The sequence below is a fragment of the Tympanuchus pallidicinctus genome, unplaced genomic scaffold (genome assembly GCF_026119805.1).
Source record: "Tympanuchus pallidicinctus isolate F22 unplaced genomic scaffold, pur_lepc_1.0 scaffold8, whole genome shotgun sequence".
NCBI classification, from domain to species: Eukaryota; Metazoa; Chordata; class Aves; order Galliformes; family Phasianidae; genus Tympanuchus; species Tympanuchus pallidicinctus.
Window position 1 is genome coordinate 38,825,878 of NW_026294802.1, and position 26,176 is coordinate 38,852,053.

The 26,176-nt window shown below is 38.9% G+C and overlaps 1 protein-coding gene across 2 annotated transcripts; it reads left to right on the forward strand.

Annotated features, from left to right (window-relative positions):
* Positions 1-25,741, forward strand: TES (testin LIM domain protein). 2 transcript variants are annotated; one of them, XM_052668462.1, is made up of 7 exons: positions 1-197; positions 11,800-11,885; positions 19,570-19,822; positions 20,985-21,320; positions 22,686-22,901; positions 23,459-23,617; positions 24,215-25,741. In XM_052668462.1, exons 1-7 carry the CDS (start codon positions 171-173, stop codon positions 24,404-24,406), a joined length of 1,269 nt encoding a protein of 422 aa, XP_052524422.1. In that variant the 5' UTR covers positions 1-170; the 3' UTR covers positions 24,407-25,741. The 2 variants fall into 2 exon arrangements, with proteins under 2 accessions (XP_052524422.1, XP_052524423.1); XM_052668463.1 differs by lacking the exon at positions 1-197 and adding an exon at positions 11,180-11,218.
* Positions 25,742-26,176: the final 435 nt, after the last annotated feature.

Below are 26,176 nucleotides of genomic sequence, written 5' to 3' on the forward strand. Positions count from 1 at the left end.
ACAGCCGCAGGAGACAGCGGAAGTTTGAGCGCCGCGGCGGAGCGCGAAGGGCGGCGTCGGAGCTTTCGCCTCGGCGCAGCGCCCGCGCCTCAGTCGCCTCGCATCAGTGCCGAGTCACCGGTCAGGAGCTGTTTGCCGCTTCGAGCTGCGTCCCGAGCTTTGTGTCCGGCATGGACTTGGAAAGTAAAGTGAAAAAGGTGAGGTCTGGCTCTGCCTGCTCGGTTACCTGCCGCTCGAAGCGGCTCCCAGCGCCTGGGGCGGCACTGCCCCGCTCCGTCTGTGGGGAGAGGGGAAGGGGAAGGGAAAGAGGTGAGGCTGGGGCAGCGCGCGGCCCCTGTCCTGTGGGCGTTACCACCTACAGTGTGAAATCGCGTGCGTCCTCCTGGTGGCCGAGACCAGGTGTGAGGCTCCTGCGTGTGCGAAGCCTACGTACGCTATTTGGAGTGTTTATCCGAGCACTGCGAGCTAACTGAGCGCTGCTGTGACTGGCGCTTTAGAGTCGTGCTGCCTATCAGCTCTTGAACGGGATTCCCTCCTGGTGGAGGAAGGTAGGTGGGCAGGCAGCGGATGGTAAGTTACAGAAACTGGTAAGCAACCTGGCTGTTTGGATCCCCTTCTGAAACTTGCTGTTTGAAACTACGTGTGTAGGACTGAGCTCCTGCCGGATGCACCCCTCATCCTCACTTCTTGTGCTGTTGTGAATTACATGCCACGCTTACATGGCAGCTCTGTTTGTAAGAACTTCATCAAGTAGCCTCAGAACAGGTACTGCGGAAGTAGAAAACTTGTATGAGAACACTTTAGAGATCTGTGGTTTACAGATGTGGGTGATTTGTGTTTCTGAGTTGTTACATTGAAGTGTAGTAACTTGTTTTAAAGTGCATGTGCACATGCATATGTATGTATGTATACACACTCAAACTTTTTCAAGTTACAAGCTAGGAACTGGCTCAGATGCCAAAGTAGCTGTACAGCATTCAAGGCTATCAGTCCCCTCAGGACTGAATTCCACTGAAGCAGGTTACCCTTGAGTTACAGCTTTCTCTGTGTGGTGACACGACCGAGTTTGTTCACTGGAAATTGTTGTAACTCCAGTAACGCTAATGTGGGAAATACGGTGTTCCTTCTCAGAACTTCTCTGTCTGAAGGGAGAATAAGTATGTGCTATTAAGTATTGATGAGATTCTACTGTTGGAGTTTCGGATTGGAGAAGCTTGTAGCAGCTGAACGTATGCTTTGAATTGTAATGTAATTGTTGGACATCTATACATACTGTAAGTTTGTCTCTTCTTAATTTTGTTTAGTCATGTTTCACCCTTCTTTTTCATCCACTTCAAAAATTCCTGAAGGTTTTTCAGAATCCAGCCAAACAGATGTGATAGCTGGTGCAACAGCAGAAAGCTGTTTGTAGGAATTAATTTGTATTTTCTGTTCTGTTAAGCTCTACATCATACAGTATCTTTTAGCAGTATTAATAAAGAGCTTCACACTTCGTGAATTTCTTCTACATATATGCTCAGAAAACCTCTTCTATTTCCCTCCTCTCCTTATCGTGCTCTTTCCCTCTTATGGTTTAGTTGAGATCCCTTTTCCAGGAGAACGGTTATAAGTTAGAGCCAGGATGAATGGGGAAGCTTTGTTATCATAATGGTATGTCCTGTAATAAATTCTTTCTTTTTTGACCTCCTGTTATTTACTTTATCAGTGCTTCTTCAGATTTTGTGCACTGGAAGGAATGTATGAATAATAGTTCACTTCAACTATGCAGTGTCTTTAACCTAGGTCTTCTAATTCCTATTTGAGACCTGTTTCCCTAAATTTTCTTCCTTTCTTGGAAGATGAGAGAGTATTCGTGGAAACTTTCAGTCAAGTTTATGAAGGCTCTTGAAGTGCTTTAAGAGAAATATGTCTTTGTGGAGATGGTCCCATCAGACTTCTTTGTTACCTGCAGTAGGTTGCTGTCCTCGCCTTCTGTTTTCTCTATCCTGCACCTTGGACAGAAATGTCTTTAACAAAATCTGTGTGCAGAATTCTTATTGTGTATTAATTTATACCATTCATTGAGCCCTAAATAAGCACAAACTACTGAGCAACTGGACCTGCCTGGTGGATTGGAAATATCAAGACTGAAGCAAGGAGACGGGAGTTGCCACGCTGTTACCAGTTAGGTTGCTGCTCTGCTACTCTTCTAAACTCAAAAATCTGAGTTTAAAAACTGGCTATTCTGTAACCCCAAGGTTAGAGTAGAGGAGTAGAAAAGAGGGAAGTGAGTTCAGTATGGAGTTTCAGACCACCAACCGATTGTATAGAACGACTTCTTTGCCCTCCTGCAGTCGTTAACTTAAAACAGGATAATAAAATGAGACTCATTTTCTGCTGCTTAAAAAAAAAAAAAAAAAAAAAAGTTTCCAATGTGGCATTCCTAAGATTTCTCAAAGTGTCAGGAGTTTCAGAGTCCATTCTTCACTTGTGAACATAGATGCTGGCTCTTTGGACAACTGCAAGTGGCTTTCAAGGGGCTGTTAATGTACTGGAGAAGAACACAGGTAGATATATGAATAGTGCTTTTTATATCTGGGAGTTAGGTTTTGTACCAAAAAAACAGGCTTGCAAATGGCTCAGGAAAGTCTGTTTTCAGTGTTCACATCAGATATGTATTTTTTTATTCTTCAAAACTTAATAATCCTAGCATAGTTCATCTCCCAGGAGTTGCTTTCTCTCTAGTAGAAGGCTGTTATGACTGAAGCAATCAACCTGTCCTTCTGCAGGAAGAGCTGCTGCCTCATCCACTGCATTTTCAGACCCATTCTTTCAATTAATAGGTCATATTTCTGCTGTTTAGTAAGAGCAAAACAGTAGCCCTGTATACCATACATTTCTTATGTGTTTTGCTGTGGTGAATCAAAGGACACAATTGCTTGAGCTCAAGTTTTCTCACTGTTTTTTAACAGTGCAAGCAGTAAGTCCAATTCCTTACTGTTATACTCTCACTTCCTTACCTCTATAAAGGCTAACTGTACTTTTTTCCCCGTCTTTCTTAGAAGGAGGTAGATTTACTGTTGCATTTGAGGACTATGAAGACAGCTCGTTTTATATACAATGCTTGTACAGAGTTGAATCCTGAGAAATGTAACTCTAGCTTGAAAAGTACTTGTGGAACAGACAGATCACTAAATTCTTCCAAATACAATATGCCTTGTGTTCTTGAATTTTACTTTGGGGAGAATAGAAAAAATGGATATTTAATGCTTTATTAGAGACTGTTAGAACAAACAGTCCTGATTTCATCCCTGTATTTTCACCCCAGCGATCTTCTTAAAATGAATCAGTGGGCAGCAGGCATGTTTTGTACAGTCCTGCTGGCAGCATGGTCTCGTGTTCTGTTAGGGAGAATAAGTGGCTAGTATTGAGGCTGTTCTGTGTAAGCTTGCACAGAATAATACTTGCTTTGTAAAAGGAACTTCTTGCTGGGAAGAGGTCTCAAGTGTGGAGTGTCTGCATGATTTTCAATGTGCATGAGGCTTGGTTTGTTCTGTTATAGTGGGAAGAAAACACAAATCAGACATCATGAATTTAACAACTGTACTGCTCTCTGATAAGAATACTTTATTCACTATTCACTTAGGAGCAAAGTCAACTTTCTCATCCTTTAGCATGATTTAGTCATGTTTGTTGGGCTATGCTTCCTGCTTACATCACTCGTTGCTGTTTGTTTTGGTGTTACTGCTGTGGAAACCCATGATAGGAGAGGTGGGGTTATTTTTTTCTTATGTATGTTGAAATCAAGAAAATTCAAGATTCACACAAATAAGATTAATTTGGCTGCAAGAAATACAAAAACAAGTATGAAGATGTGAGAAGAACTGGTTAAGTTTCTTTAACAAATAAATGAAGTGCATTCTGTTGTTTTTGGTGGTTTTTTGTGCACTTGTTTTGGGTTGGTTTTTTTTTTTTTTTTTTTTTTTTTAAGGTTTTTCTTTACCTTCAAACTTCGTGGGGAGAGGAGTGAGAATATTGTACAGACATGATTTGTTGCCTGGAATGCCTTTCACATCTATTCCTTTTCTTGTCATTTGTGGATATCAGGTTTGCAAAGAAAGCAACACTAAATTAAACTTTTTTTTTTCTTCTGTGGTGAAAGTATTCCCTGGGTATTTGACCATAAAATATAATGACGTGCCTGGGTAGTAAGCCAAGGAAGTAGTGTAGAGGTGCATAACTTCTGAGATTAGGTAAAACTTTCTTCAGCTGGCATAACTGTAAACAGAGTATTAATCAATGACTTGTTTTTTTGTTATGACCTTCTGCCATTAAAGTCATAAAGGGCTTTTTCTGCGTGTGTTCCTGGGGAAAAAAAAGGAACATTTTCTTTCTTCTAGGTAAAATGATAACAATGGCAATTAGTGAGTCACCATCAGGAGTGAAACTTTCTTGGTAGAAATAGCTGAAAATGCATTGCATTCCTTTCACATGAGTGAATAAGTTCTGCAAATCGGTGATTTCATCCTAGCAAATGCAAAGCTTCCAAGTGGTGTGAGGTTGCTGTAAAATATACATCATGAATTATAACAGATACAGCAAGATATATTTGGAATAGATGCACAAATCACATCCATAACTGTGTATATATTATATTATGTGCATACGTCTGCTGCTGCCACGAAGAGTTAGTGAGGCTCTTCTAGGTTCTGGAGAGCAGGGCTATGAACACAGAAAGCTTACGTGCTTGTTATTTTGGGTTTTAGATGTGGTTAAAAGAATACGATGGTATCTGTTGCACCCATTCAATGTCATTAGTTAGATGTAACTGTGCTTCAGGCACTGCTCTGTGTGCATCTGGTCTGTTATTGTCTTCCTCCCTCTTTGTGCCTTGCTTTTAGTCTGAGGCTATCTAGCTGCTGCTTGTGAATGCATTAGCTTGGGCCCAGGGAGGGAGAAGAGAGGAGGAAAAACAATAAAACCCAAGACTAAAGATTTTTCTGCAAGACTAAAGATTCTAGTAAGTATGTGAACTTGCAGGTCTAAGAAACATGTTAGAAGATGCAGAGTAAAAGCACAATTTTAAAGGTAAAAGGCACATGTATCATGAAAATGAATACCTTACTTGTATGATTATTGATAATAATATTATTGATAATCTTTGATTGTCCTAAGCAAAATGGCAGATCTACCTTTAGAATGTCTCTTTTAAAACGGGTTGTTGGGTGGAGGTGGACTTGATAGACTTGAAATAACTTTAATTAATCTTTAGGAAAGTTGTGTGTGTTATCAAATGAAAGGCCCTTGCTTGGTCACAAGGGCTCTTGTGGAAGAGAAGGTGTGTCTGGGATTCCTTTGGGCTTTAGCACACTTAGTGCTGCCCATGGTGCAAACCATAGAATGCCTGTAAAGTAATCCTGGTACTCCATTGCACTTGTCCATATGCGTGATAACAACAAAACTGTCTACCTACCATAAGTTCTTTGTGGGCAGCTTGAAAAGGCTCAACATTTCTTGTTATATATGTTGTCATAAGCCACTCAACTATAAAACTGGAAGTAAGAGGCAGTGCTTACTTGAGTTCTTGTGTTGGATTAGCTTTTCCTAGTGACCTATACATGTAAGCCCAAGCCTTCCAGGAAGAGCAACAGAGAAAGGGCAGCAGCTCTTAGTTTGCCTTGGCAGCATTGGATGATGGTTGATACTATAATCCCTGTGGATGGTGCTCCACTATAAACCCTACTGTAGTGTAGGGTTTTTAGAGGCAGTGTTACAGTGTGTGTCAATAGCACTGAAACGTTGTTAGCATCGTACAGGACTTTGTGGGGGGCAAAAACTCCACTTGTGCTGAGGTCTTTAATACCCGTTAGTCTTTTGACAGCAGACTGTAGTAGTGCCTTAAATATTTATATTCATAGCTGTTTGATATTTAGTGAAGACATCACAATAAAATAAATTCCTAGTACTTGTGTGCTGTCATAATCTGCTGTAGTTCCTTGATTTATCCTTATGTTTGTCCTGTGCAGATTTCTTTCAAATATCTTTCTTGGATGCAGGCACTTTTTGGCATCCCTCTTCCTGTGCAAATATTCTTCCTTACAAGAGTTTCTGCTTCTTAATCCTTGTCAACTTTTCCCTAGGTCTAAATGCATGCTTAAAGAAAAGCCACAACAGATTTAGACAGAATTAAAATTAGGTACATTGAATAACAAGTATAGGATGATCTATGCAGTATTTCTTTGGAGATCTTTCTCTGTTCTCGTACAGTGTTCATAGAAGCCTTATGAGGGAGCCTGGATATAAATGTTTGTGTTTTTTTCCTGCTCCACTCTGGAATTACAAGAAATAAACTTTTTTTTTTTTTTTTAAGAATTCATTAATAGCTTTAATCTATTTCAAATTCCAGTTTGTTTCCCAACCAGAGAAGTCACCTGTATGTATAGAATTCAGTAACACAAGATCAGGTCTCAGCAATAAAGCATGCACAGCACATACAATTTCTTCTTAAAGCAGTTTTGTTCTCTTTCCTTCCCACCCCCATGCTTGGCTTTGACCTTGACTTTTTCTGGAAGTTTCTATACTACATTAGAATCTGTTAAAGACATCATCTGTTATGCTGTACTTTTTTTTTCTGTTGTGTGTTTTGTTTTGTTCCCCACTAATATCCGAATGAGTTAATAGCCCAGTAATCTTCAGACCAGAGGAGCCCTGGTATGTTACAGTGAACTCAGGAATGGCTTTAGCAGAAGTTGTTTCTGTTCTTGGAATGTTGAGGAACACAGGAGAAAGATCTACAAAAGAACAGTGAAAATTCCTTAACCCTGTGCAGGGTTCCATTCAAGTACTGCGGCATCACTGACAGCTTTCTCACCCAACCTTTCAAATTCAGGTAGGTCTCCAGCAGTGGAATTATTTCTATTCAGCAGAGGCTAGGTATGGGTATTGTGTCACACTACACTTGGCAAGCTGAAATATGTATTGGATCACCTGCCAGGTGATGCAGGAGTCCCTTCATGCGGAGAGGAAGGGCCCTTAGCTTGCTGTTTCGGTGACACTCACAGGACGTACAAGAAACCTTGTGGGAGAAATACCAAGCTGAGCTTCTCCTTTTTTTTTTTTTTTTTTTTTTTTTTAAATGGCTTCCTCTCTTAACTTCTTATCATTGCATCTCAGTGGTTCCTCTTTTAGAAGGCAAGAATTTCTGTGCAGCTAGTGTTTTTTGAGGGCTGTATTTGTCATGGGTATGTTGACTGTTAAATAGTAATTACAAAAATGAAGGCTTCCAGTTTCTTGGTACTTTTTGTAGCTAACTAATTAGTGGGAGGAAATAAAGAAGAAAAAATTGGACTCTAGTCATCATGCGTTTATAATATGAGGCAGTAGACAGAAGATGCACAGTGTGAAATTCTGATCAGACAGATTAATTCCTGTCTGTGGTCCAGCACTGTAGTAGGTTGTTGAATGTGCAAAATGGACAAGGTCTCTGCCAAATCTGATTTAGCTGCACCTGTTCTTTCTGGGTAGCTGGACAACATCCAGAGGGTCCTTTCAACTTTAAATCATCTATCATCATTAAAAGCAAGCTTTGAAAATTACTGCTGTGAGATTTCATTTTAATTTATTCAAGATTTCTTAGGGCTCTTTTTTTCCCCTGTGATTATCAACAGTAATCTTGAGGCTTTGTAGCATTACATTCTTCTAACTACCAGGAGACAATTCTCCATCACTTTTTTTTTTTTTTTTTTTTTTTTGCCAGCACTGTGGCACAGTTCATTCAAAATAGAAACAAATTTATTATACAAACGTATCAGTATTTTACCACGTAGGAGAAACCATAGCTGGTGAAATGTATTTTGATTTGTATCAGTCCACAGGCTTAAACTGGCCAACTACCATTTCGTTGTGATGTGCTTGTGTCTATGATTATTCTGTAGCATCCCATATCAGGATGTATTATTGGCCTAAGCTCTTTGAAATTTATTACATACACATAAATACAAATTATGAAATTACCATTTTAAAAAGAAGCCAGACGCAAACTCTCTGGGAAATGCTTAACTTAATAGGATTGGGAAAGAGGATCTCTTGGACTTTAATTCTTGGTCATTTTCAATGAAGTTTATCATAAGCACTTGTTCTAATCCAGGCTTAGACTAATTTATAGTAACTGCAATGTTTCTTTTATCATCCAGGCAAGTTATCAGACATTCAGACTGGACCATTCAGATTTTTAAGACAACAATATGCTTCTACAAGTGGCTCTGCTAAAGTTAGCCATCTTTTCAATACTGGATTCCAGCATGAACGGAGGGAGGGCAAACTCCAGTAATTCTCACTTTGCTGCAGCCATTTAAAATTCTTTACCCTTGAACTATTTAATCATGATCTGAGTCGTATTTATATCATTTTCCATACTCAGGCTATTTAAATCCATATTGGCTGCGTTAGTCATACCAGATGGGTTTAGATAGCTTTTGCTGTAAAATGAAAATTAATGGCAGTAGGCACACAGAAATCTCTTTCTGGCAGAATTTCAGTTGACCTATCTGGGCCACTTCTCCCATGACTCCATTTATGGGGAAAATTGATTCTATCCTGTACTCAGATGCACATTCCCCTTCTAGTGTGTGCTCAGCTCACTGCATTGCTGGGTGCTCTATCTCAGCACCAGTTGCATCTGTAAAAAGGCCTGGGGAATAAACATAGGCAAGCAGCAGAAATGAAGCACACTGCTTTTTAGGTGCTTTCCTGAGTTACAGCAGAATCAGCAACTGGAAAGCAATGCTCACTTCTGGGACTGATGCTTCCTTACCACTGAAACAGATCCTGTTATGGCACTGTATTTGACATATGCTGTTAGGTGCAGCCAGACTCAAAACGCTGTGTCTGCAAATGCTACTTTTTATCCTTAGTATTTGGGGCATGTGGTTACCTAGTTTCTCACTCAGAACAAAGGCAGAGGCTGAGAGTGAATGTGGAATAGGATCTGATTCAGTTCTGAGTGTGCCTGTTATTTTCAAGCTAAACATCTATAAGATGACCAGGCCACATGAACAAGACCATCCTTCTCTCTCACAGCCAACTGAAGAATGTGTATCAGAACAAGCCTGTCTTATTTACTAATTCAGTTTATTTGCCTCAAGTTGCATAAATGTATCCTTGATGTGCTGTATTTTACTGGGGAGGGAATGTAAAATCCTACGTCACTGAAGAAATCAGTGTTGAGAGTAATGATGGTGCAAGTAGGCTGTCTGGTTGCTGTCAACTCAGTTGGGATAGGGAGTGTGTTTTGAGTGGAGCACATAAGGAGAAGAATAATCTTGTGCTGCTCAACAAATTATCTCGGCTTGTTTTTAGCCTGAAAGACCCTTGAGTGTTAGGAGGTTTGGGAATAGCGTATTTGCTTGTGAGAACCATTCTTTCTCTTGCTTGTATTTGGTTGTGTTTTGGGAATTCTTGAAATGCTCTTCATATACTAGTGATCCTAGGTTTCTGTGCCTTATAACACTGCAATAAAGTGGTCATTATTCTTATTCTGCCCTCTCCCTTTAAAAAATAAAATTAAAAAAAAAAAATTGAGGAGGTAAGAGCTCAAGCATAAGAAAGTATTGCTGGTTTGGAGTAGCAACTGAAGAGAATGAGTTATTTTCTTTGCGTTCCTGAGAGGCAATTGCAAGCACTCTTCAAATTAAGCACTCCTCAAGGATGTTTCTTTAAAAAAGGAAGAAAAAAAAAAAAATCATGAAAATAAAACAGCAACAATTATGTTGTTTTAGTTTCTTTATTAGAGAATGTCAAAGCCAACATTTTTGTTCTATACGTATCCAATATAGACCAAAAAATACATATATAGTTGATGAAAAAATAACTATTTCATCTTTAAAGTTACTGTAAACCCATAGAATTGCTTGGATTAGAAAGGACTTTAAAGATCACCTGGTTCCAACTTCTCTGCCATGGGCAGAGTTGTCAGCCTCTGAATCAAGGCTGCCCAGGGCCCTGTCCAACCTGGACTTGAGTGCCTGCAGGGATGGTGCGTCCACAACATCTCTGAGCAGCTGTGCCAAGGCCTCACTACTCCCTGAGTAAATAATTTCTGCCTAACACTTAACCTAAATCTTTTCTATCTTAGTTTGAAACTGTTCCCCCTTGTCTTATGCCTGTCAGACTGCATGAACAGTTGGTCTCCCTACTGTTGATAAGCCCCTTCTCAAGCACTGGAAGGCTGCAATGAGGTTTCCCCATAGCCTTCTCTTCTTTTTTCTTGTCTCCAACCCAAGTACAGCACCTTGCACTTGGACCTCCTGAACCTCACTATGTTCCTGTGGGCACTTTTCTCAAGCTATGTTTGTTTCAGGGGTCTACTGATCTGGCTTCACACTGTAGATGAGCTAACCTGAACTTCTTGAGCCATTAGGTGTATATATGATGTAAATATGATCATCACTGGCTTGTATTCTTTTCCTTTTACATGAAAGAAATAAATAATTTCACATCTCTCTCTTTGTCCTTGCACTTGCAAGCAGTAGCTGGATAGCTGCTAAAGTGCAACTTCTTCCCAAATAATAATTTGCTGGAAGGCTTGTAGTTTTCTCATGGTTATCTTACTGCTATGAAGACAGTGCTCCTTCAAATATAAAAGGATTGAAATAGTAGCTGTGGCATTTTTTCATGTGCTTTCTTGAGTAAATGGCTTGCAAGTAATATGTTCCTTCGCTTTAGACAGAAGTGTGACTACTTTCCCTCTCAAAGAGTATGCTCACAGCCTGCTGGAGGTGTTCCTCATGTTTCTGGGAGCGGTGGGTGGGAGTACGGGCATGAGTTACCCTCTGCATGGGCAGCAGCCTGTGCACTCAGCTTGACCACAGTTTACTTAACAGTGGTGATTCCCAAAGGTTTAGAGAGCTGGAATAAGGCATCTGAAATCTAGTATATTATTTAGATGCATAAGTTATGTTGCTTGATGTCTGTTTCTCACCTCAAACTTTCAGGTGCTGCTCACTATCCACTTTAATGTGCCAATACATCGATATACTGTGTGAATATTTGGCCTCTGTTAATGCTCTGGTTTTTGTATTCTCTCAAATTACTTCTGTGTTATAAGTTGATTGTGTCTTTTTATTTATTTCATAGTGAAACACTGTGTATCATTTATGGTCGTTGTTCTCACTAACTGCTGTTTGTCTTTCTCCTTGGAAAGTAAGCTGGTATTAATTCAGCTGAAACACAATTATAAAAGGTATGTTCTGGTCTCCATCACTGTCAGAGTAGTTTCAAAAATATTATGCTAATCACTTAAATGTTTTCTTTACTTCTATCTGATGCTCACGCTATTGATATCAAAGTAGAGTCTGTTTATTTCTTGATCTTCTGTATTTTGTCAAGTCATACACTGCAGATCACTTTGTCCTAACAGCTGGATTAAATACCTTTTAGCTTGGTCTTGAGGTTTTACAGGTTCACGCTGTGGTTTCACAGCTACAGACAGCTGTAAGGTCTGCTTGCCCCTTTGAAATCTGCAGTATGATCTGTTTGGGGAGGCATGTTACATATACAAAAAAACAAACTGAAAAAAAAAAACGACTTGGTTTTGGTTAAGGCTTTCTGCTGCTAGAACAGTCCTACAAACAGGTTTGTCACAGACAGCGTCACTTCTCTAAAAGACAGGGTAACTGGAAGCTAAAACGCTGTCCTGATGTTGGTTTAGTCAAATGCTGAATGTTCTGTTTTAGTTGTGGTTGTATGTAATAAAGGAAGCAGTGAGATCATTCATGCAGCGTAATTCTGCTGACAATGGTTTTCTTCTTGATCTTTAAACAGATGGGCTTGGGCCACGAACAAGGATTTGGTGCCCCTTGCTTAAAATGCAAAGATAAGTGTGAAGGATTCGAGCTTCATTTCTGGAGGTAAGTGACTCAACACACCTTGACACTTACGTGTAAATGTGCAAGTACTGGGCTTTTTCTTCTCTTTTTCCATTAAATTCTTCAGATGCTTTAAAGATCCTGTGTTCATGTTCAGGACTAGAGTTTCTCAGCAGCACTGCAACAACTAAGTAGGTAGTTGTGTATGAGTATACGTTTTATTTGCACTAAAGTCCATGGTACTACTTCTATTGAAGAATTCACTTCAAAACATTCACAGTTTAATAAATGGTTGAAGTAGATTTGAAAACATCTTTATTTGTACTCTAAGAGTGCTTCTTCTCAGTAATAAAATGCTTTCTCAACTTCTGATCAAATACCTTAGCTTTGATCTGAGATTTTAGGTAAAATTATCTCTGTTGAAAAGAAGCTGAAACTTTGTGTACATCTGTAAAGAGGGAGCTGTGTAACGTTTCAACAAAAAAGTTAAATGTTTCTTTGCCTTGAACCATTCGCCACTCCTGAACTAGTGAGGACTGATGACAGTTGCAGCAAATAGACCACTGAGAGGTCAGTTACTTTGTTTGCTGTTACTTTGACAGAAACATCCTATTCCCTTCTTCGGGTTACTGAAACCTTAACAAATAGCTCTGAGTTGCTCAGTTCATAGCTCATACTGGCTGAACTTTAAGTAGTAGCTTAGAGATTCTGATATTAAAAATAAATAATAAAAAACCTCTTGAAGGGAAAAGCCTGCAAAGGATAAATGTAAATGACTGATAGTAGCACTAGCACAGGTAACCTAACTAAAGCCTTTCCCCAGTGCTATTTAGCTACAATCATAACTGTGCCTATGATAGGATTTCATGATGGGTTTTAATTCTGGTCTTTATACAACTCAGCTAGAGTGGTATCAGATTCAGATAAGGCCTAAGAGATATTGTGTCTATCTCAGAGTACTTGAGTGCAGCTGTGACATGGTTTAGAAAATTACCAGGCAGCCCACAGCACAAACTTAGTATAAATTGATGAGGTTATAACTCAGTTATATATCTGCAATATGTAACTGTGGAAGCAACTTATAAATAACAACCTGAAGCAAGGAATGGTAATACGCTGCTAGATAAATTTGGTACCTAAAGACATGAGAAACAATTTATGAGAAGACTCTGGGAAGGCTCCTGTACAGGTGACAGAACAGTTAATGTGTATAGGTGATTCATTGAAACTGAACACAAGTCTTGCACGAGTAAATATATTGTTTCTGTGCTTACAGGAAAATTATGTTTCTTACTACTCAAGAGAAAGACTTTTTAGGGCCAGCTTGGTAGTGAAATTATACGTTGGGAGGAAAAAAGAAGATGAAATTAAATAATTTCTTCTTTTTGTCCTCTCTCATTCTTAGTTCCCACTGCTGAGATCGATTTCCTAACCTATTAAAAAAAAATTAAGGATAAAAAGAAGTGTCTGAAGCAATGCATAAATAAGCATATTTGCCAAGTTGGAATGTAGCTGCTTGTGGGTGTTTATATAAAGCTTTTTTGTGTGTGCTTTTCTTTAATACTTCTTTTACTGTGCTGTTCCTGTAGTTATGGCTCATCGTGGTGGGTTCTAAATAAACAGCTCGTCAGGATGCTGTCTCCTAAAGAGAGCCTGTAGATGGCAGTGCTTTAAAGAGCAAGTAAGACGATGTGAACACAGTGTCTGTTTAGTTTGGATTGAAGTTATAATTTGAGAGTTGAGAAGATACAGGATAGTCCAAGCAGCAAGGTGGCCAAGAAAAATACATCCTCTGGGTGTCAGACAAATGTGACATATTAAGAGATGAAATGTTGGCAATTAAGGCAATTCTAGAACAGGTTGGAATATAGCTTTTTCTCTACAAGATCTGCTTCTGGACACAGGGGGGGATGTGAATATGAAGTCTGAAATTAGTTGTATAATAAGTTCTTAAAGGGAAAATTTAATAGTACATTTTGCATGGTATAGGCATCTCAGGAGTTTATCACTGGAACAGAAAGAGGAATGGATGGATGGATTCTGAGTGTTTGTTCACCTGTCTGAATACTTACTGTTTTACTTTTGTTCTGCTGGCTACATCCTGACTCCCCTGTCCGTCTGTCCCCAGTTTTATACTTCTGCTTGATGCTATGTGGTGTGGAATGTCCCTTTGATCTCTTCAGGTCAGCTGTCCTGGATCTATTCCTTCCTAGCTCCTTGTGCACCCTCAGCCCCATTGCTGGCAGGGCAGCATGAGAAACTGAAAAGTCCTTGGCTCTGTGCAAAGACAGTTCAGCAACAGATAAAGCATCAATGTGTTATTTGCATTCTTCTTATCCTGAATCCAGAAAAAATCATAACAGCTTCTATGAAGAAAATTGACTTTATCCTAGTCAAACCAGAAAAACTTAGCCATATTATTCTTAATCTGAAATTCTATTTTAAATCAATACAAGCTAGCAGAAATGAATAGAATATTATCTTTATTACATCAGTTATCAAAGTTGGTTCAAATTTTGTCTCTAATTTTATCTTTTATGCATCTTCAAAAGATGGGTGTTCAGTTTGGAAAGAATTTCTGTGGTGGGTTGACCCCAGTCCAGCTGCTCCTGTGCAGTTTCCTTCACATTGGAGTTGGGGAAAGAAGACAAAAAACTGAAGTGAAAATGCTTGTGGGCCAAGATGAAGTCAGTTCAATAGGTGCAGGAAAGGTGCAGGGGGGAAGCAACTGATGCAAGGCAGTCACACACCATTGCCCATGATCCCTAAACAATGTGTGAGCAATGGCTACTCTGGGAATCAGAAGACTGCCTTCATTTGCTACACCCATTGTTTTTGCTAAGTATGATTTTGTATGGTATGGAATATCCCTCTGGCCAACTGGAGTCAACTGTCCTCTCCTACCTTACTTGCAAGGGAGAGACAGTGTGTGAAATAAAGTGCACGCACTGCTCAGCAAAAGTAAGTGCTATCAACAATATTTTTAAGGAATCCAAAACACAGCGCCTAAGCATAGACTTAGAGGGGCACTCAACTCCATGCCATCCAGACATAACGCAGCAGCTGAGACAGCAGCAGTGCTGCACGTGGGCTGTACATTGCTTTGGTGTCAGGGTGACTCTGCCCTCTGGTGGATGGAGCTAAAGAGCTTCAGTAGACTGTGTAGTCTCTCATCTGTATGTGAAAACTGTGCACCCATAAGAACTAGGTGCAATTTCTCTGCTTCTGCACAGGAGAGCATCAGTGCTGCCTTTGGCAGATCAAACTGGATAGCGCACCAAAAAACATCCAAATATACCAATCTAGTAGCAATGTTTTACGCAGAGCTTCTTACACCATCTTTCTCTGTGCTGTTAGTGTTTGGCAAATGTATCTTCTGAGGTGGCAACTTGAAGTCTTTAAGCACTTTGTGTAAGAGTTCTTAGCACAACAGGTGGGCTCACTCTGCAGATGTAAAACTGTTAATTTGGGGTGGTAATTAAGCAGGTATAAACAAAGCTCTTTGTAAAACTGCTTCCCAAATGTAGAAATTCTTAAAGCCTCAGTGTTATGGCCTGCCTACGAGTCAATACAATGAAGTTGCAGTCTGCAATGGTTTAAAAAAAAAAAAATTACCTGCTTTATCTGTGTGCTAATAACTTTACTTTTAAAATTGTCTTCAGAATTACATTTCCATCCAGATTCAGCAAAAACAAAAGCAGGGTTCAGATGTAGTAATTCTTTCAGACTGCAAAACTTCCTCTACAAAACTATGATGGCAAACTAGCTGTTAATAAATAAATAAATAAATAAACATCCTGATACTGGTTATGTATATACCTACATGTATTTTTTCTTTGGGAATGTATTTCCCACTAGAGGGAGATGTGGAACAGAAATCTGATCTTACAAGTGGGAAGGAAGGCTCTGATGTATTAGTTATACACTGGGAAGTGATAATTGCCAAAATGTTAAAGCTTCTGGAGACAAGAATCTTAAGCTTGAGACTGACAATTATGAGCAACTGGCTTCTTGGCACAGATACAACCCCTGGAAGACAGAGGGAACTTGTTTTAACATCCTCTGGTACCAAGGATTCAGGTGAGAACTGAGGCACAGTACTAACTGCGTTTACAATTACTGCAGCTGTATTAATAGCAGGAAGACATAACAGAAGAAAGAACCAAAAGAGTTGAGTTTGTTTTTGTGTGGAGAACAAAGCCTCAAGACTTGCCAGGTGCTTGTTGATAGTTTATCTGGGCTTGTAAATGCTTCTTTCTGATGCTTCAAAGCCAGCATAGAAAGGGTCATGATCTGAATTATTGTTCTTCTCTGTACACTAAAATAGCAGGAGGATGAGTGATGCTTCCTTCTGTAAAAGGAGCCTTGTAGGTTGTAGAAAGCTATGACATGGGAATTCATGGGCCTAGGAGACAAGGAGAGAATATGGAATCTATTTTCCTTTCTACACACCCAAGACCTGGAAGCAAGACGTAGTCCACTAAATCTGTATTGTACAATGATATCACTTCTAATTCCACAACTCTTAAGCTTCCTCCTTACATGCCATGTTTTGGAGAAGGAGGAGCTTCCCAAGTTGCTAGAATTGGACTGGGGAACACTTCTGTCCTTCACTTAAGTCCTGTTTGTGTCCACAGCTCTCAGGAACCTCTAACATATCATTTAATAGAGATTCTGCTGAGTGCCCTCAAGTTAAAGAAAAAAATATATTTTCTTTTCCTATGCTTATTCTGTTCTCATCCATTGACAGAATAATTGAAGAGAATGGTCTTGCTGCCTGTCTTCTAAGTAGGGTCATGAGAGATAAATGCAAGTCTGTATAAAGAAGCAACCAGCAGTTCCAGCACGTGAGATTCTTGCTTTAACATTGAAACTAAAAAAAAAATTCACAGGTATCAGACAGACCTGTGAAGTGTAATGAAGGGTTCAAGGTAATGTGACATAGTCTCTTAAGAAAGATAGCTCTATCGTAGGCAAAGAGAACACGAGAGACAGATGATCAAGACTCTGATATGGCATCTTAGAGGGAGAAAGTATGACTGAATTGTAAGCAGTACTTTGTGCTAAGACTTGTATATGTAAAAGATATCCAGTTGACATTTAGGGCTAAGAATTAACCAAGAAAAGAGATTATTAATCTGAACAGGAAACCTTTTTTTGCTTTTAGCAGTGTACAAATGTCTCTGCGTGGCAGAGATTCAGAGGAGCCTTGGGGAGCAGGGGAGATGGCAGCAGCCTCGGGGATTTTTCTGTAACTTACTGTAATAGGCTGACAGCAGTTATGAGTCAGGATGCTCTTCCTGGATTATTTGTTCCTGCATTTGGAGATTTATCCACAAGTTCTAATCCAGAACAATCACATTTATAAACAGCTTCTTGCAAACTGCCCATAGGACAAGGAGTCATTCATTGGTTCCTTCAAAGAGTGAGGAGATAACATTAGGATGAAACGTTCACAGTCAATTTCTTGTTATGAGTAAGCACGAAGAGGAGCAAGTTCAGCAAGCATAAAGATAATGCTTTTTCTTCTCAATTCAAGTTTAAGCTATGGTAGTTTGATGTGAGTTTTCACAGTGGGAGCCAGGAAGAACCTGAAGGTAAATTACGTATTTTCATTTTTTTGTATGGGTTTGTTCATCTGTTTATCAAGATTATACAAAATCTCTCAAGAATACTGAAACTAGTGAGTCATGCTAGTTCTTCAATGAAGATAAAAGCAGTTAAGTCATGGTATTCTCCTAACTGGGAACAGAAACAGGATCTCAGAACTCCAATAGAAAGTAAATATGCCATATGAGCAAAACCCTTGTGGTTCTTCCAGCACCTGTAAAAATCCAGGGGGAAAAATTCCTCCAGAGCTTGTTGGAGATAGCTCTGATCTTTGCAGGCTGCCAGTGCTATGCCACTGTGGATGAAGGTGGTGTGGAATAGGGAAAACTAGAGAAACTGCCGTGCTACCATTGTGATCACACAGCCAAGACAACCATGTGAATTGTTCTCAACGAGTTCTGTTTTGCAATCAGAATAGTTCTGGACAGCAAGACTACATTACACTTGCTGAGTGTGCAGTTTACCTGGAGGTGTCTGTTCAGCCACCTGTGCTGTCAGAGCACATACCATCAAGAAACAAGACTGCAACACACTGCTTATTGCTAAAGGCGTAAGTGGAAAAAATGAAGAAAATGTCTGGTAAACTGTTGTTCAAGTTGTGTGTGCACTATGGGTAGAACTCTGTTCATCACTGATGTAATAATGAACTAAACCTTCAAAAATAGGATCTTCTGTGCTACAGGTAGCAAAATTGACTGTTTTTGTTTGGAGTGGGATTTATAACTCAGGAAACTATGGCTGCTGTTTTATCAGATGACCAGGACTGCATCCATCACACATTAAAATGATCATAGAGTATACTTATAATATAGTCTATAATTTTGAGGATGACTGTGCATCAGTTCACCTGACCTTATAGGCATGCCTTCCTCTTCCTCCCTTTTCCAATACCTACTGGGTTTTCTGTAGTCATGGCTCATTACAAATATGCACTCATTACATGCTTTCATGATAAGGTACTTAACTTGTCTTCAAGGCTTCAGACAGCAAGTTGCCGAACACTGTGAGAATTGCATGGTTTCTGGTAAGCAGGGTTGAGAAGTGGTTTATAGATAGCAGTCTTATGTTATTCACTATGTGAAGAGTAAATAATTGGGTAAAATGTTGTTTGTTTTTGTCCATTTTCAAGAGACATCCAGGAAGTTGATCTGTTCTTTTCATATATAAGGTGACCCATTAGTTAACATCCAACTTCACAAATTTCCTTATACTGTGCTCAAAGGAAGCTCTGGGAACGCCATTACTAAATAGTGAATCAGAGCAGCTAGTCCAAGGTTCTGCTTATTAAAAGTGAACTGTTTAGTTATGCTTAATGTAATAAATTGCTATCTAATGTGCCTTCATCAAAGGAATTCAAATGTATTTTATTGTAAGTGAAAGATCACTTCCATCTGTCTAAGTGAAACCTTCTACCTTTTAAGGCTGCTATCTGTGAAAATTCTCTGTACAGCATGTACCAGAGTACCTCTGACTTTGTTCAGAGATGTCAGAAATACTTTCTCCATATAAGCAAGTCACTCTTCTTTCACCTTCTGTTTCAAATGCTGAACTTGCACCATGTTCCATTCTCTGTGTATTTATTTTCCTTACTAAGAAATACTTGTTTCCAGATGATAGTAACCCTGTGGTAGCCATATATCATGCAAAGGGAGAAATAGTAGCGTGTGTAACTTTATGTATGCAAAGAGGACCTGAAAAAAAATAAGGTGCAAATAAACAATTGCTGGGGATCATATTGATGTGCCTGAGGCGTAGGTTGTATGTGACTACTCACAATAAACCTGATAGGTAGGTAATTGTGGATATATATATGTGTGTGTGTGTGTGTGTGTGTGTGTGTGTGTGTGTAGTGATGTAACTGAAGGAATGACACAGCAGCCAACCACATTAATGCATTAATACATTCATAGTATGGTATTATACATCGATCCTAATCTCAGTGAGTAAATGATAGAATAAAGAATATCCTCCAAATATATTTGACAAATTTCAGGAAAACTTATATCTGACCTTATCAAAGGTTTTGAGTTCCTGCTGATGTTAATACGCGTGCTGCTGAGGGGAGGTGTAGGTTGCAGCTGAGACTATAATTCTTTGGTGTTCCCATGAATTTCAGAAAAATATGCCGCAACTGCAAATGTGGCCAGGAAGAGCACGATGTCCTCACAAGCAATGAAGAAGACAGGAAAGTGGGGAAACTCTTTGAAGATACAAAATATACAACTCTTATTGCGAAGCTGAAAAATGATGGCATTCCCATGTATAAACGTAACGTAATGATACTGACTAATCCAGTGCCAGCCAAGAAGAACATATCCATCAACACTGTGACCTATGAGTGGGCTCCTCCTGTTCAGAATCAGACACTTGTAAGTCAGACCCTCTTTTTCCTTCATATTCAAGGCAAGAGTTGATGAGATACAAAGCGTGGTTTAGTAGAACAACAAATCTGCCTCTTGTTAGTCTTCTGAATGTACACAAACTTTTCTTCCTTCCTTTCTTCTAAAACTAAAATTATGGTGGATGTTTTTAGTGAGTCTTGCCTGTGCAGTCTTGCAGAAATTTATGTGTTTCTGTGGAACTTCTTGAGAATTGAGGAAATGAGATTGACTTTTTGTTTTAATAGCAGATAACTCTTAACTCTTGCATCCCTAAAGTGCAATTTCTCTAATCTACCTTCTTCAATAAGCTTTGAAAACTGTGTAGAGTGTGTGCTTAGAATTGCATAACCACAAATGCACACAATACAATTTATTGTCACAGTTTAAAGCTAAGGGGAACACCCAGACTTGCGTATGTCTTTTACTCTATTTGGTAAGAGCAAGTTCAGTGTTGACATCTCAGAAGAGCTCTCGTTCAGTATGTTTGCAGCTCAAGTAGATGGGATGGTAGATAGCCTTCTGAGGATTTCTGCTTTGCTTTTCAACCTTTTGTTGTTAATTTACTGTACTGTAGTGCTGTGTAATCCTTGCTGGAATTGTGTTATTTCTGACTTGCCTCTCTAAATAACCTTTCTCAGTGAATGAATCAAACCTCATGCAGCTAAACTGACCATTACTTAATATTCAGTTAGCATTTTCATTTTTACACTTGTCCTTTCTTTATTAAAGCAAGAGCTTTTTTTCCCCCTAGAACTAGGTCTGCAATGGGCAGCGTGGCTCGGGGAAGCTATTCCAGCTTGTACTTCTTAAAGCTCTACTGGTGATCCATAGTTCTAGATAGTTTTGAAGAGGCAAGGTGTTGTGTAAAACAATCGTTATTTACTCTGAAAAGTAATAAGTCTGTGTATTCTATATGTCATAAATAGCTCAAAAGGGAGCCTGTCTCTTACTCTGGGAAGAAGCTAATTAATGTTTCTGCTGTATTTTTTTTCTACTGTGCTTCAGGACATTAATGTTTATGAGAAGAACCTTGTTTTTGACAAGTTTGCCTGTCGCTAGCAACAGTAGAGATGATTTTAATCACTTGTTTGCTTAAAAGGATAGGTCTGTAATAGAAACGGCATCTGATATCTAATTCTGCCTGATTTAGGCTAGACAGTATATGCAGATGCTACCAAAGGAGAAACAGCCTGTTGCTGGCTCGGAAGGCGCTCAGTACAGGAAGAAGCAGTTGGCTAAGCAGCTGCCTGCTCACGACCAGGATCCTTCAAAATGCCATGAGCTATCCCCCAATGAAGTTAAACAGATGGAACAATTTGTGAAGAAGTACAAAAATGAAGCACTTGGTGTAGGAGATGTGAAGCTCCCTGGTGAGCTGGAAGCTAAAGCTACCGACAAGAATAACGTGAACAGTGGGGACAGAAGCACCTCAGCTGCTGTAGGAGCAATGGAGGACAAGTCAGCAGATCAGAAGGCATCTCAGTATGTAAGTATAAGAAAGAAAAGATAAAACAAGAAGGTAGTCTTCCATGTGAGTGTTCTCTTTGGTCATTTTAACTCAATGAACATGTTTGTTCATTTGAAATAGTGAACATCTGGGGAGGGAATGAAAGAGGAGAAATTGGAAAACATTGTTAATGTCTACTCAGAACTGCTAGTTCCTGACAGTATTTAGCACGCTGGTGCAAATAGCTTCCAAGATACTTATGTTCATAACAAAAAACGTTAGCTTGGATATATTCTATGTCAGGATGGCTTCTATTGAATAATGAAGAGGTTGTATAATCTTACAGACTGACTGCTACACTTTTCCCTTCTTGAAGACTTTAGTTTAATTTTAGTTTAACTGTGGTCAACTATTTTCCCTAGGAAAGAATCAAAGTTGTCCAATTGTCAAATTGCACTGAAAACGAAGTAAAACTAAGAAATAATAAAGTAACACCTCTTCCTCCTATCTCCAGCAAGCTAAGCCATGTAACTGCTGTTTTGAGTAGCTTTTTTTCATAATTGGATTTTTTTCCCCTCTGACATCTAGTTTCCACCTTGTAACAGCTCAACAAAAAGGGTTGTTCCTATTTGTTCCTGCCCATCAGTTCTGAGTTTTCATTCTCTAAATTCTCTTGTATGTAGTGATTCAGACAGAGCCTGAAAGTGTGTATTTCTGTAACTGCAGGGTAGAAATTCAGTTTCTCTGAAGAAACAGGTTTTTTTAAATCTGATTTTAAAAAGTAAAGTCAGATCCCCACTACTAATGTAAGTGTACCTATAATAGTTGTTTTCTTGAGTTTTTTGTTGTTAAAAATCTGTTTTGCCACAATTAAAAGATGAGTAACAGAGAACTGGATAGTTAGCAGAACACTGAGTTTTACATTTAATAAAGAAGGACTTTGCTTTTTCTCTTAGCTGTCTAGGCTGGGGATTTTGCAAGCGACAGGTGACTTTTCCCTCACAATCTGTAAATACTCAGCCATATTTTTGTTAGTATACTGCTCTTAGTCTAGCTGGTTTGATGGAGGCTTCTTATTCTTGAGTATGTGATGCTCATCGAACATAACATGAGTTTTGTCTCTTGGATTTTTCGAAGTATTGGACAGTAGCTCAAGAAACGTGAATACTGCAAAATGCAGTAATCCATTTAAGTAGCATTAGAGCTGTCAGTATAATATATATCTTGAATTGCTTGGTGTGACAATTGCTGTTCTGTGATATGTCACTTTATCTGATACTGGATGAAAATTAATACTGTAGTTTCATTACGGGCAGGTGGGTTTAAATAAATGTTTATGTAATATGTAACTGCTATAAACATTCTTCTTCAAAGACTTATTTAATCTGTAAAACCTCTTTCCAGTCCTGCTATCGCTGCAAGCTGAACATGAAAGAAGGTGACCCAGCTGTCTATGCAGAACGTGCAGGATATGACAAATTGTGGCACCCAGCTTGTTTTGTCTGTTGTACCTGCAGCGAGCTTCTAGTAGACATGATCTATTTCTGGAAGAATGGCAACCTGTACTGCGGAAGACATTACTGTGATAGCGAAAAGCCCCGCTGTGCTGGATGTGATGAGGTAGGAAATAGCCCGAACTTTGTTTTAATGCACAAGTTTGTGATCCCAAAAAGTTAATATAATTGTAGTGAAATATTTCAATGCAGAGATATGACGTCTGTTCGTTAGTTTTAGCTGATCATAATTGCAGAGAACTGAGATGTATGTGGACGTTTCACATCCAGGATGTTCCATAGTTTGTTTTGGATTTGGTGGCGGTTTGTGCAGTTCACAGGAGAGTAGGATATGTGTTTAATAAAGTGTAAGCTGTTCTATAAAGAAGTCTTCAATTATGCAGTTGTTTCTTCAGGAAGGACGCTAGGGGGAGCACCTCGCTAAATTACGTCTTAAGCAGTGTAGAGAGAGCAGCCTGTCTGATGTCTTTGGCGTCTTATTGTTTCTTAATGGAAATGGAGACTTTGCAAAATAGTGATACAAGTAAATAGCAAAAAGTAAACATTTTTGATGAAGTAATTTGAAGGTGTGGAATACCAGCTGTTCCTAACAAATTGCAAAATATCGTCAGGAAGTACTATTCAAATAGTTTAATATTAAATGTTTGTGTGTTTTCCTCATAGCTAATATTCAGTAATGAATATACTCAAGCAGAAGGTCAAAACTGGCATCTGAAACACTTCTGCTGTTTTGACTGTGATTGTGTTTTGGCTGGAGAAATCTATGTCATGGTGAATGACAAGCCAGTCTGCAGACCATGCTATGTGAAGAAACATGCTGCGGTAAGATCCTCACTGACATGTTGGTGTTGTGAAGGAAGGGAAATTGACGAGTATGGAACTCTTACCTTTTTCCCAGGGTGGGAGTATCTGAAGAGTGTAAACTGAGTACGTGTGTAGGTCCAAGTTGATCATCTAAGCTTCTTTGAAAGAAGCTTTGAGAGCAAACAATAACTTTTGATAACCAGAGCTCAAGATGAATTCAGTTCAAGACTTTCTAGTAACTCTTAATTCCTTAGCACACCTTTATCCTACCAATGCACAGGAAAATATGCTTGTAACTGATCTTTGTAATAATGCACAGGTACATATTGATAACAAGCTCATATCAGTTTGTGCATTGGGGATCATCAAAATTGTCTCAAGTTAATCTGACTTCACAAATGCACATTTTCATTATTTCCTCAGCTGCATTTTGGTCAGAAACTCTACTTATAAAATGAAGGAAAAGTCAAAACCTGGAAATTTATTTCATAGGCTTCTTTTGACACTTGTCAGTATTGTTTGAGAACATCTAAGAATGTGAGCTTTTGTTGGAATTGTAGAGAGGATGTTCCTTCTTCATTTAAGTGACTTTGTGTTTGCCTCTTTTCCTAATAGATCTGCCAAGGCTGTCATAATGCTATAGATCCAGAGGTTCAGCGTGTAACCTACAACAACTTCAATTGGCATGCTACACAGGAGTGTTTCTTGTGTTCCTGTTGCAGCAAGTGTTTAATTGGCCAGAAATTTATGCCAGTGGAAGGGATGGTTTTTTGCTCGGTGGAATGTAAGAAGAAGATGATGTCTTAAGGAGTGACGCGCACAAAACTAAGCATTGCTCTGTTCCAAAGCCTCTTGCATTTCTACTGTAAAATACGTAGAATTGTGGCATTTAAGGTTATGGAAAGTACTAACTAGCATTTTCCCAAAGATTTTTTTTTTTTTTTTAATGACTAATTCGTGTTCTGTAATCTTGATTCCTTAGCTGTAATGTTTTATTCTTTGGGATTTTGTTTCTGAGTCTTACATCAAGTGTCTTCATATCCCAGAACTGTAGGAAAAAGTATGTTATGAACTCTATACGCTTCAAGGGAACTCTTCACTATGAAGGATCTTTTCACTGTGTTCTTTGTAGTGGAAGAAGAAAATGTGAATGTGCTCCATTTTTTTTCTTATACAATCAAGTAGCTTTTCCACTTTCATTTTGACAAGTTATTTATGTCTGTTTCCCTGCTTTCATCAAGCACTTTAGACAAGATGATCAGCTTTACTGCCACACACAGTTTTGTTCACTAGACCCTCAAGTGGGCAGGGAGAATGAAGTGTGTTTTTTTTGTTTTTTTTTTTTTTTTTTTTTTTTAAAGCTGCATGTAGGTTTTTTTGCTCCTGGTTGACACATGGGTTGTTGAGAAATCGAAACTACTCTCACATCTAGTTTGTAAAGTATCTGCACCACTGAAAAACTGGTTTATCTCATGTTACTTCTTACTACTTTTCATGTGCAGAAGCTTTCATTTTATGAGTATTGAAGTTACTTTGCAAGGGTTTCTTTTGCTTCTATCTTTTGTGAGTTTGGTTTGGCTTTGTGGTTGCTTTTGTTTGTTTGTTTTGGAGAGGAGGGATGTTGGTGGAGAAAAATCTAAGGGGACATCCTACCCAAATTAAAAAATACAAATCCACTACAATTTGTGGATCTGGCTTCTGCTTCTCATGAATGTTCTTACTGCATATTGTGCCTTCTGTCAGAGGAACACGGCTCAGGGGTACCGTATGCTTTTCCAAGTAAGTCATACTGCAAAAGGTTTGTACTTAGGCTTTTAATTGTGTGTTCTTAACCAAAGCAGAAAGAAGACTCAACTAGAAGGCTTCCAGTTTTTGAATAAAAAGTTCACCCCTAAGTATTACCTTTGCTTACTAGATAAGCGGAATAAATGGATTCCTGTGGTGTTTGTTGTCTTTTCCTTCCCTTAAGAATTATAGATCTACAGTGAAACTTGTTAGCTATTTCTATGCCTAAGATGGAATGGATCATCTTTAACCTCAAAAAAACCCCACTAAACTATGCAAGTTTTATGTTCAGCTTTAAGTTTTATGATGATGGATGTTGTAACACTTACAAATAAACATTGGTATTGCTCACTTAAATTGTCCTCTGATTCTATTCTTGCTGAATTCCCTCTTTTAGAGGGAGACAGAGGAACAGAAATATCCCTAAACATCTCTTTAGCTTTGGCATTATTTCTAGCAAAAATTGAGGCCTGTAACATTGTCAGGTGCTTATTGTCATATGCAGTATTGTTGAGGGACTCACTGGTGAAAAAGGATGGGTCTTGTTCAAACAAATACATAACTTCAAAAGTTTGTGAAGAAGTAAATTCACACCACTAAGTTTTGTTCACATTCACTTATTCACATGATGATATTACTGAAAGCTACAGTTCAGTTATATTTCAAGTGATAGAAAAAAATACTGAATTCAGACTTGAGCTTCCTGGACAACAAATAAGACAGTAGTGTGACATCTGTACTTTGTATGTTGTGTAAATGGATGTACAAACTTTAGATCCAGATTCTGGAAGT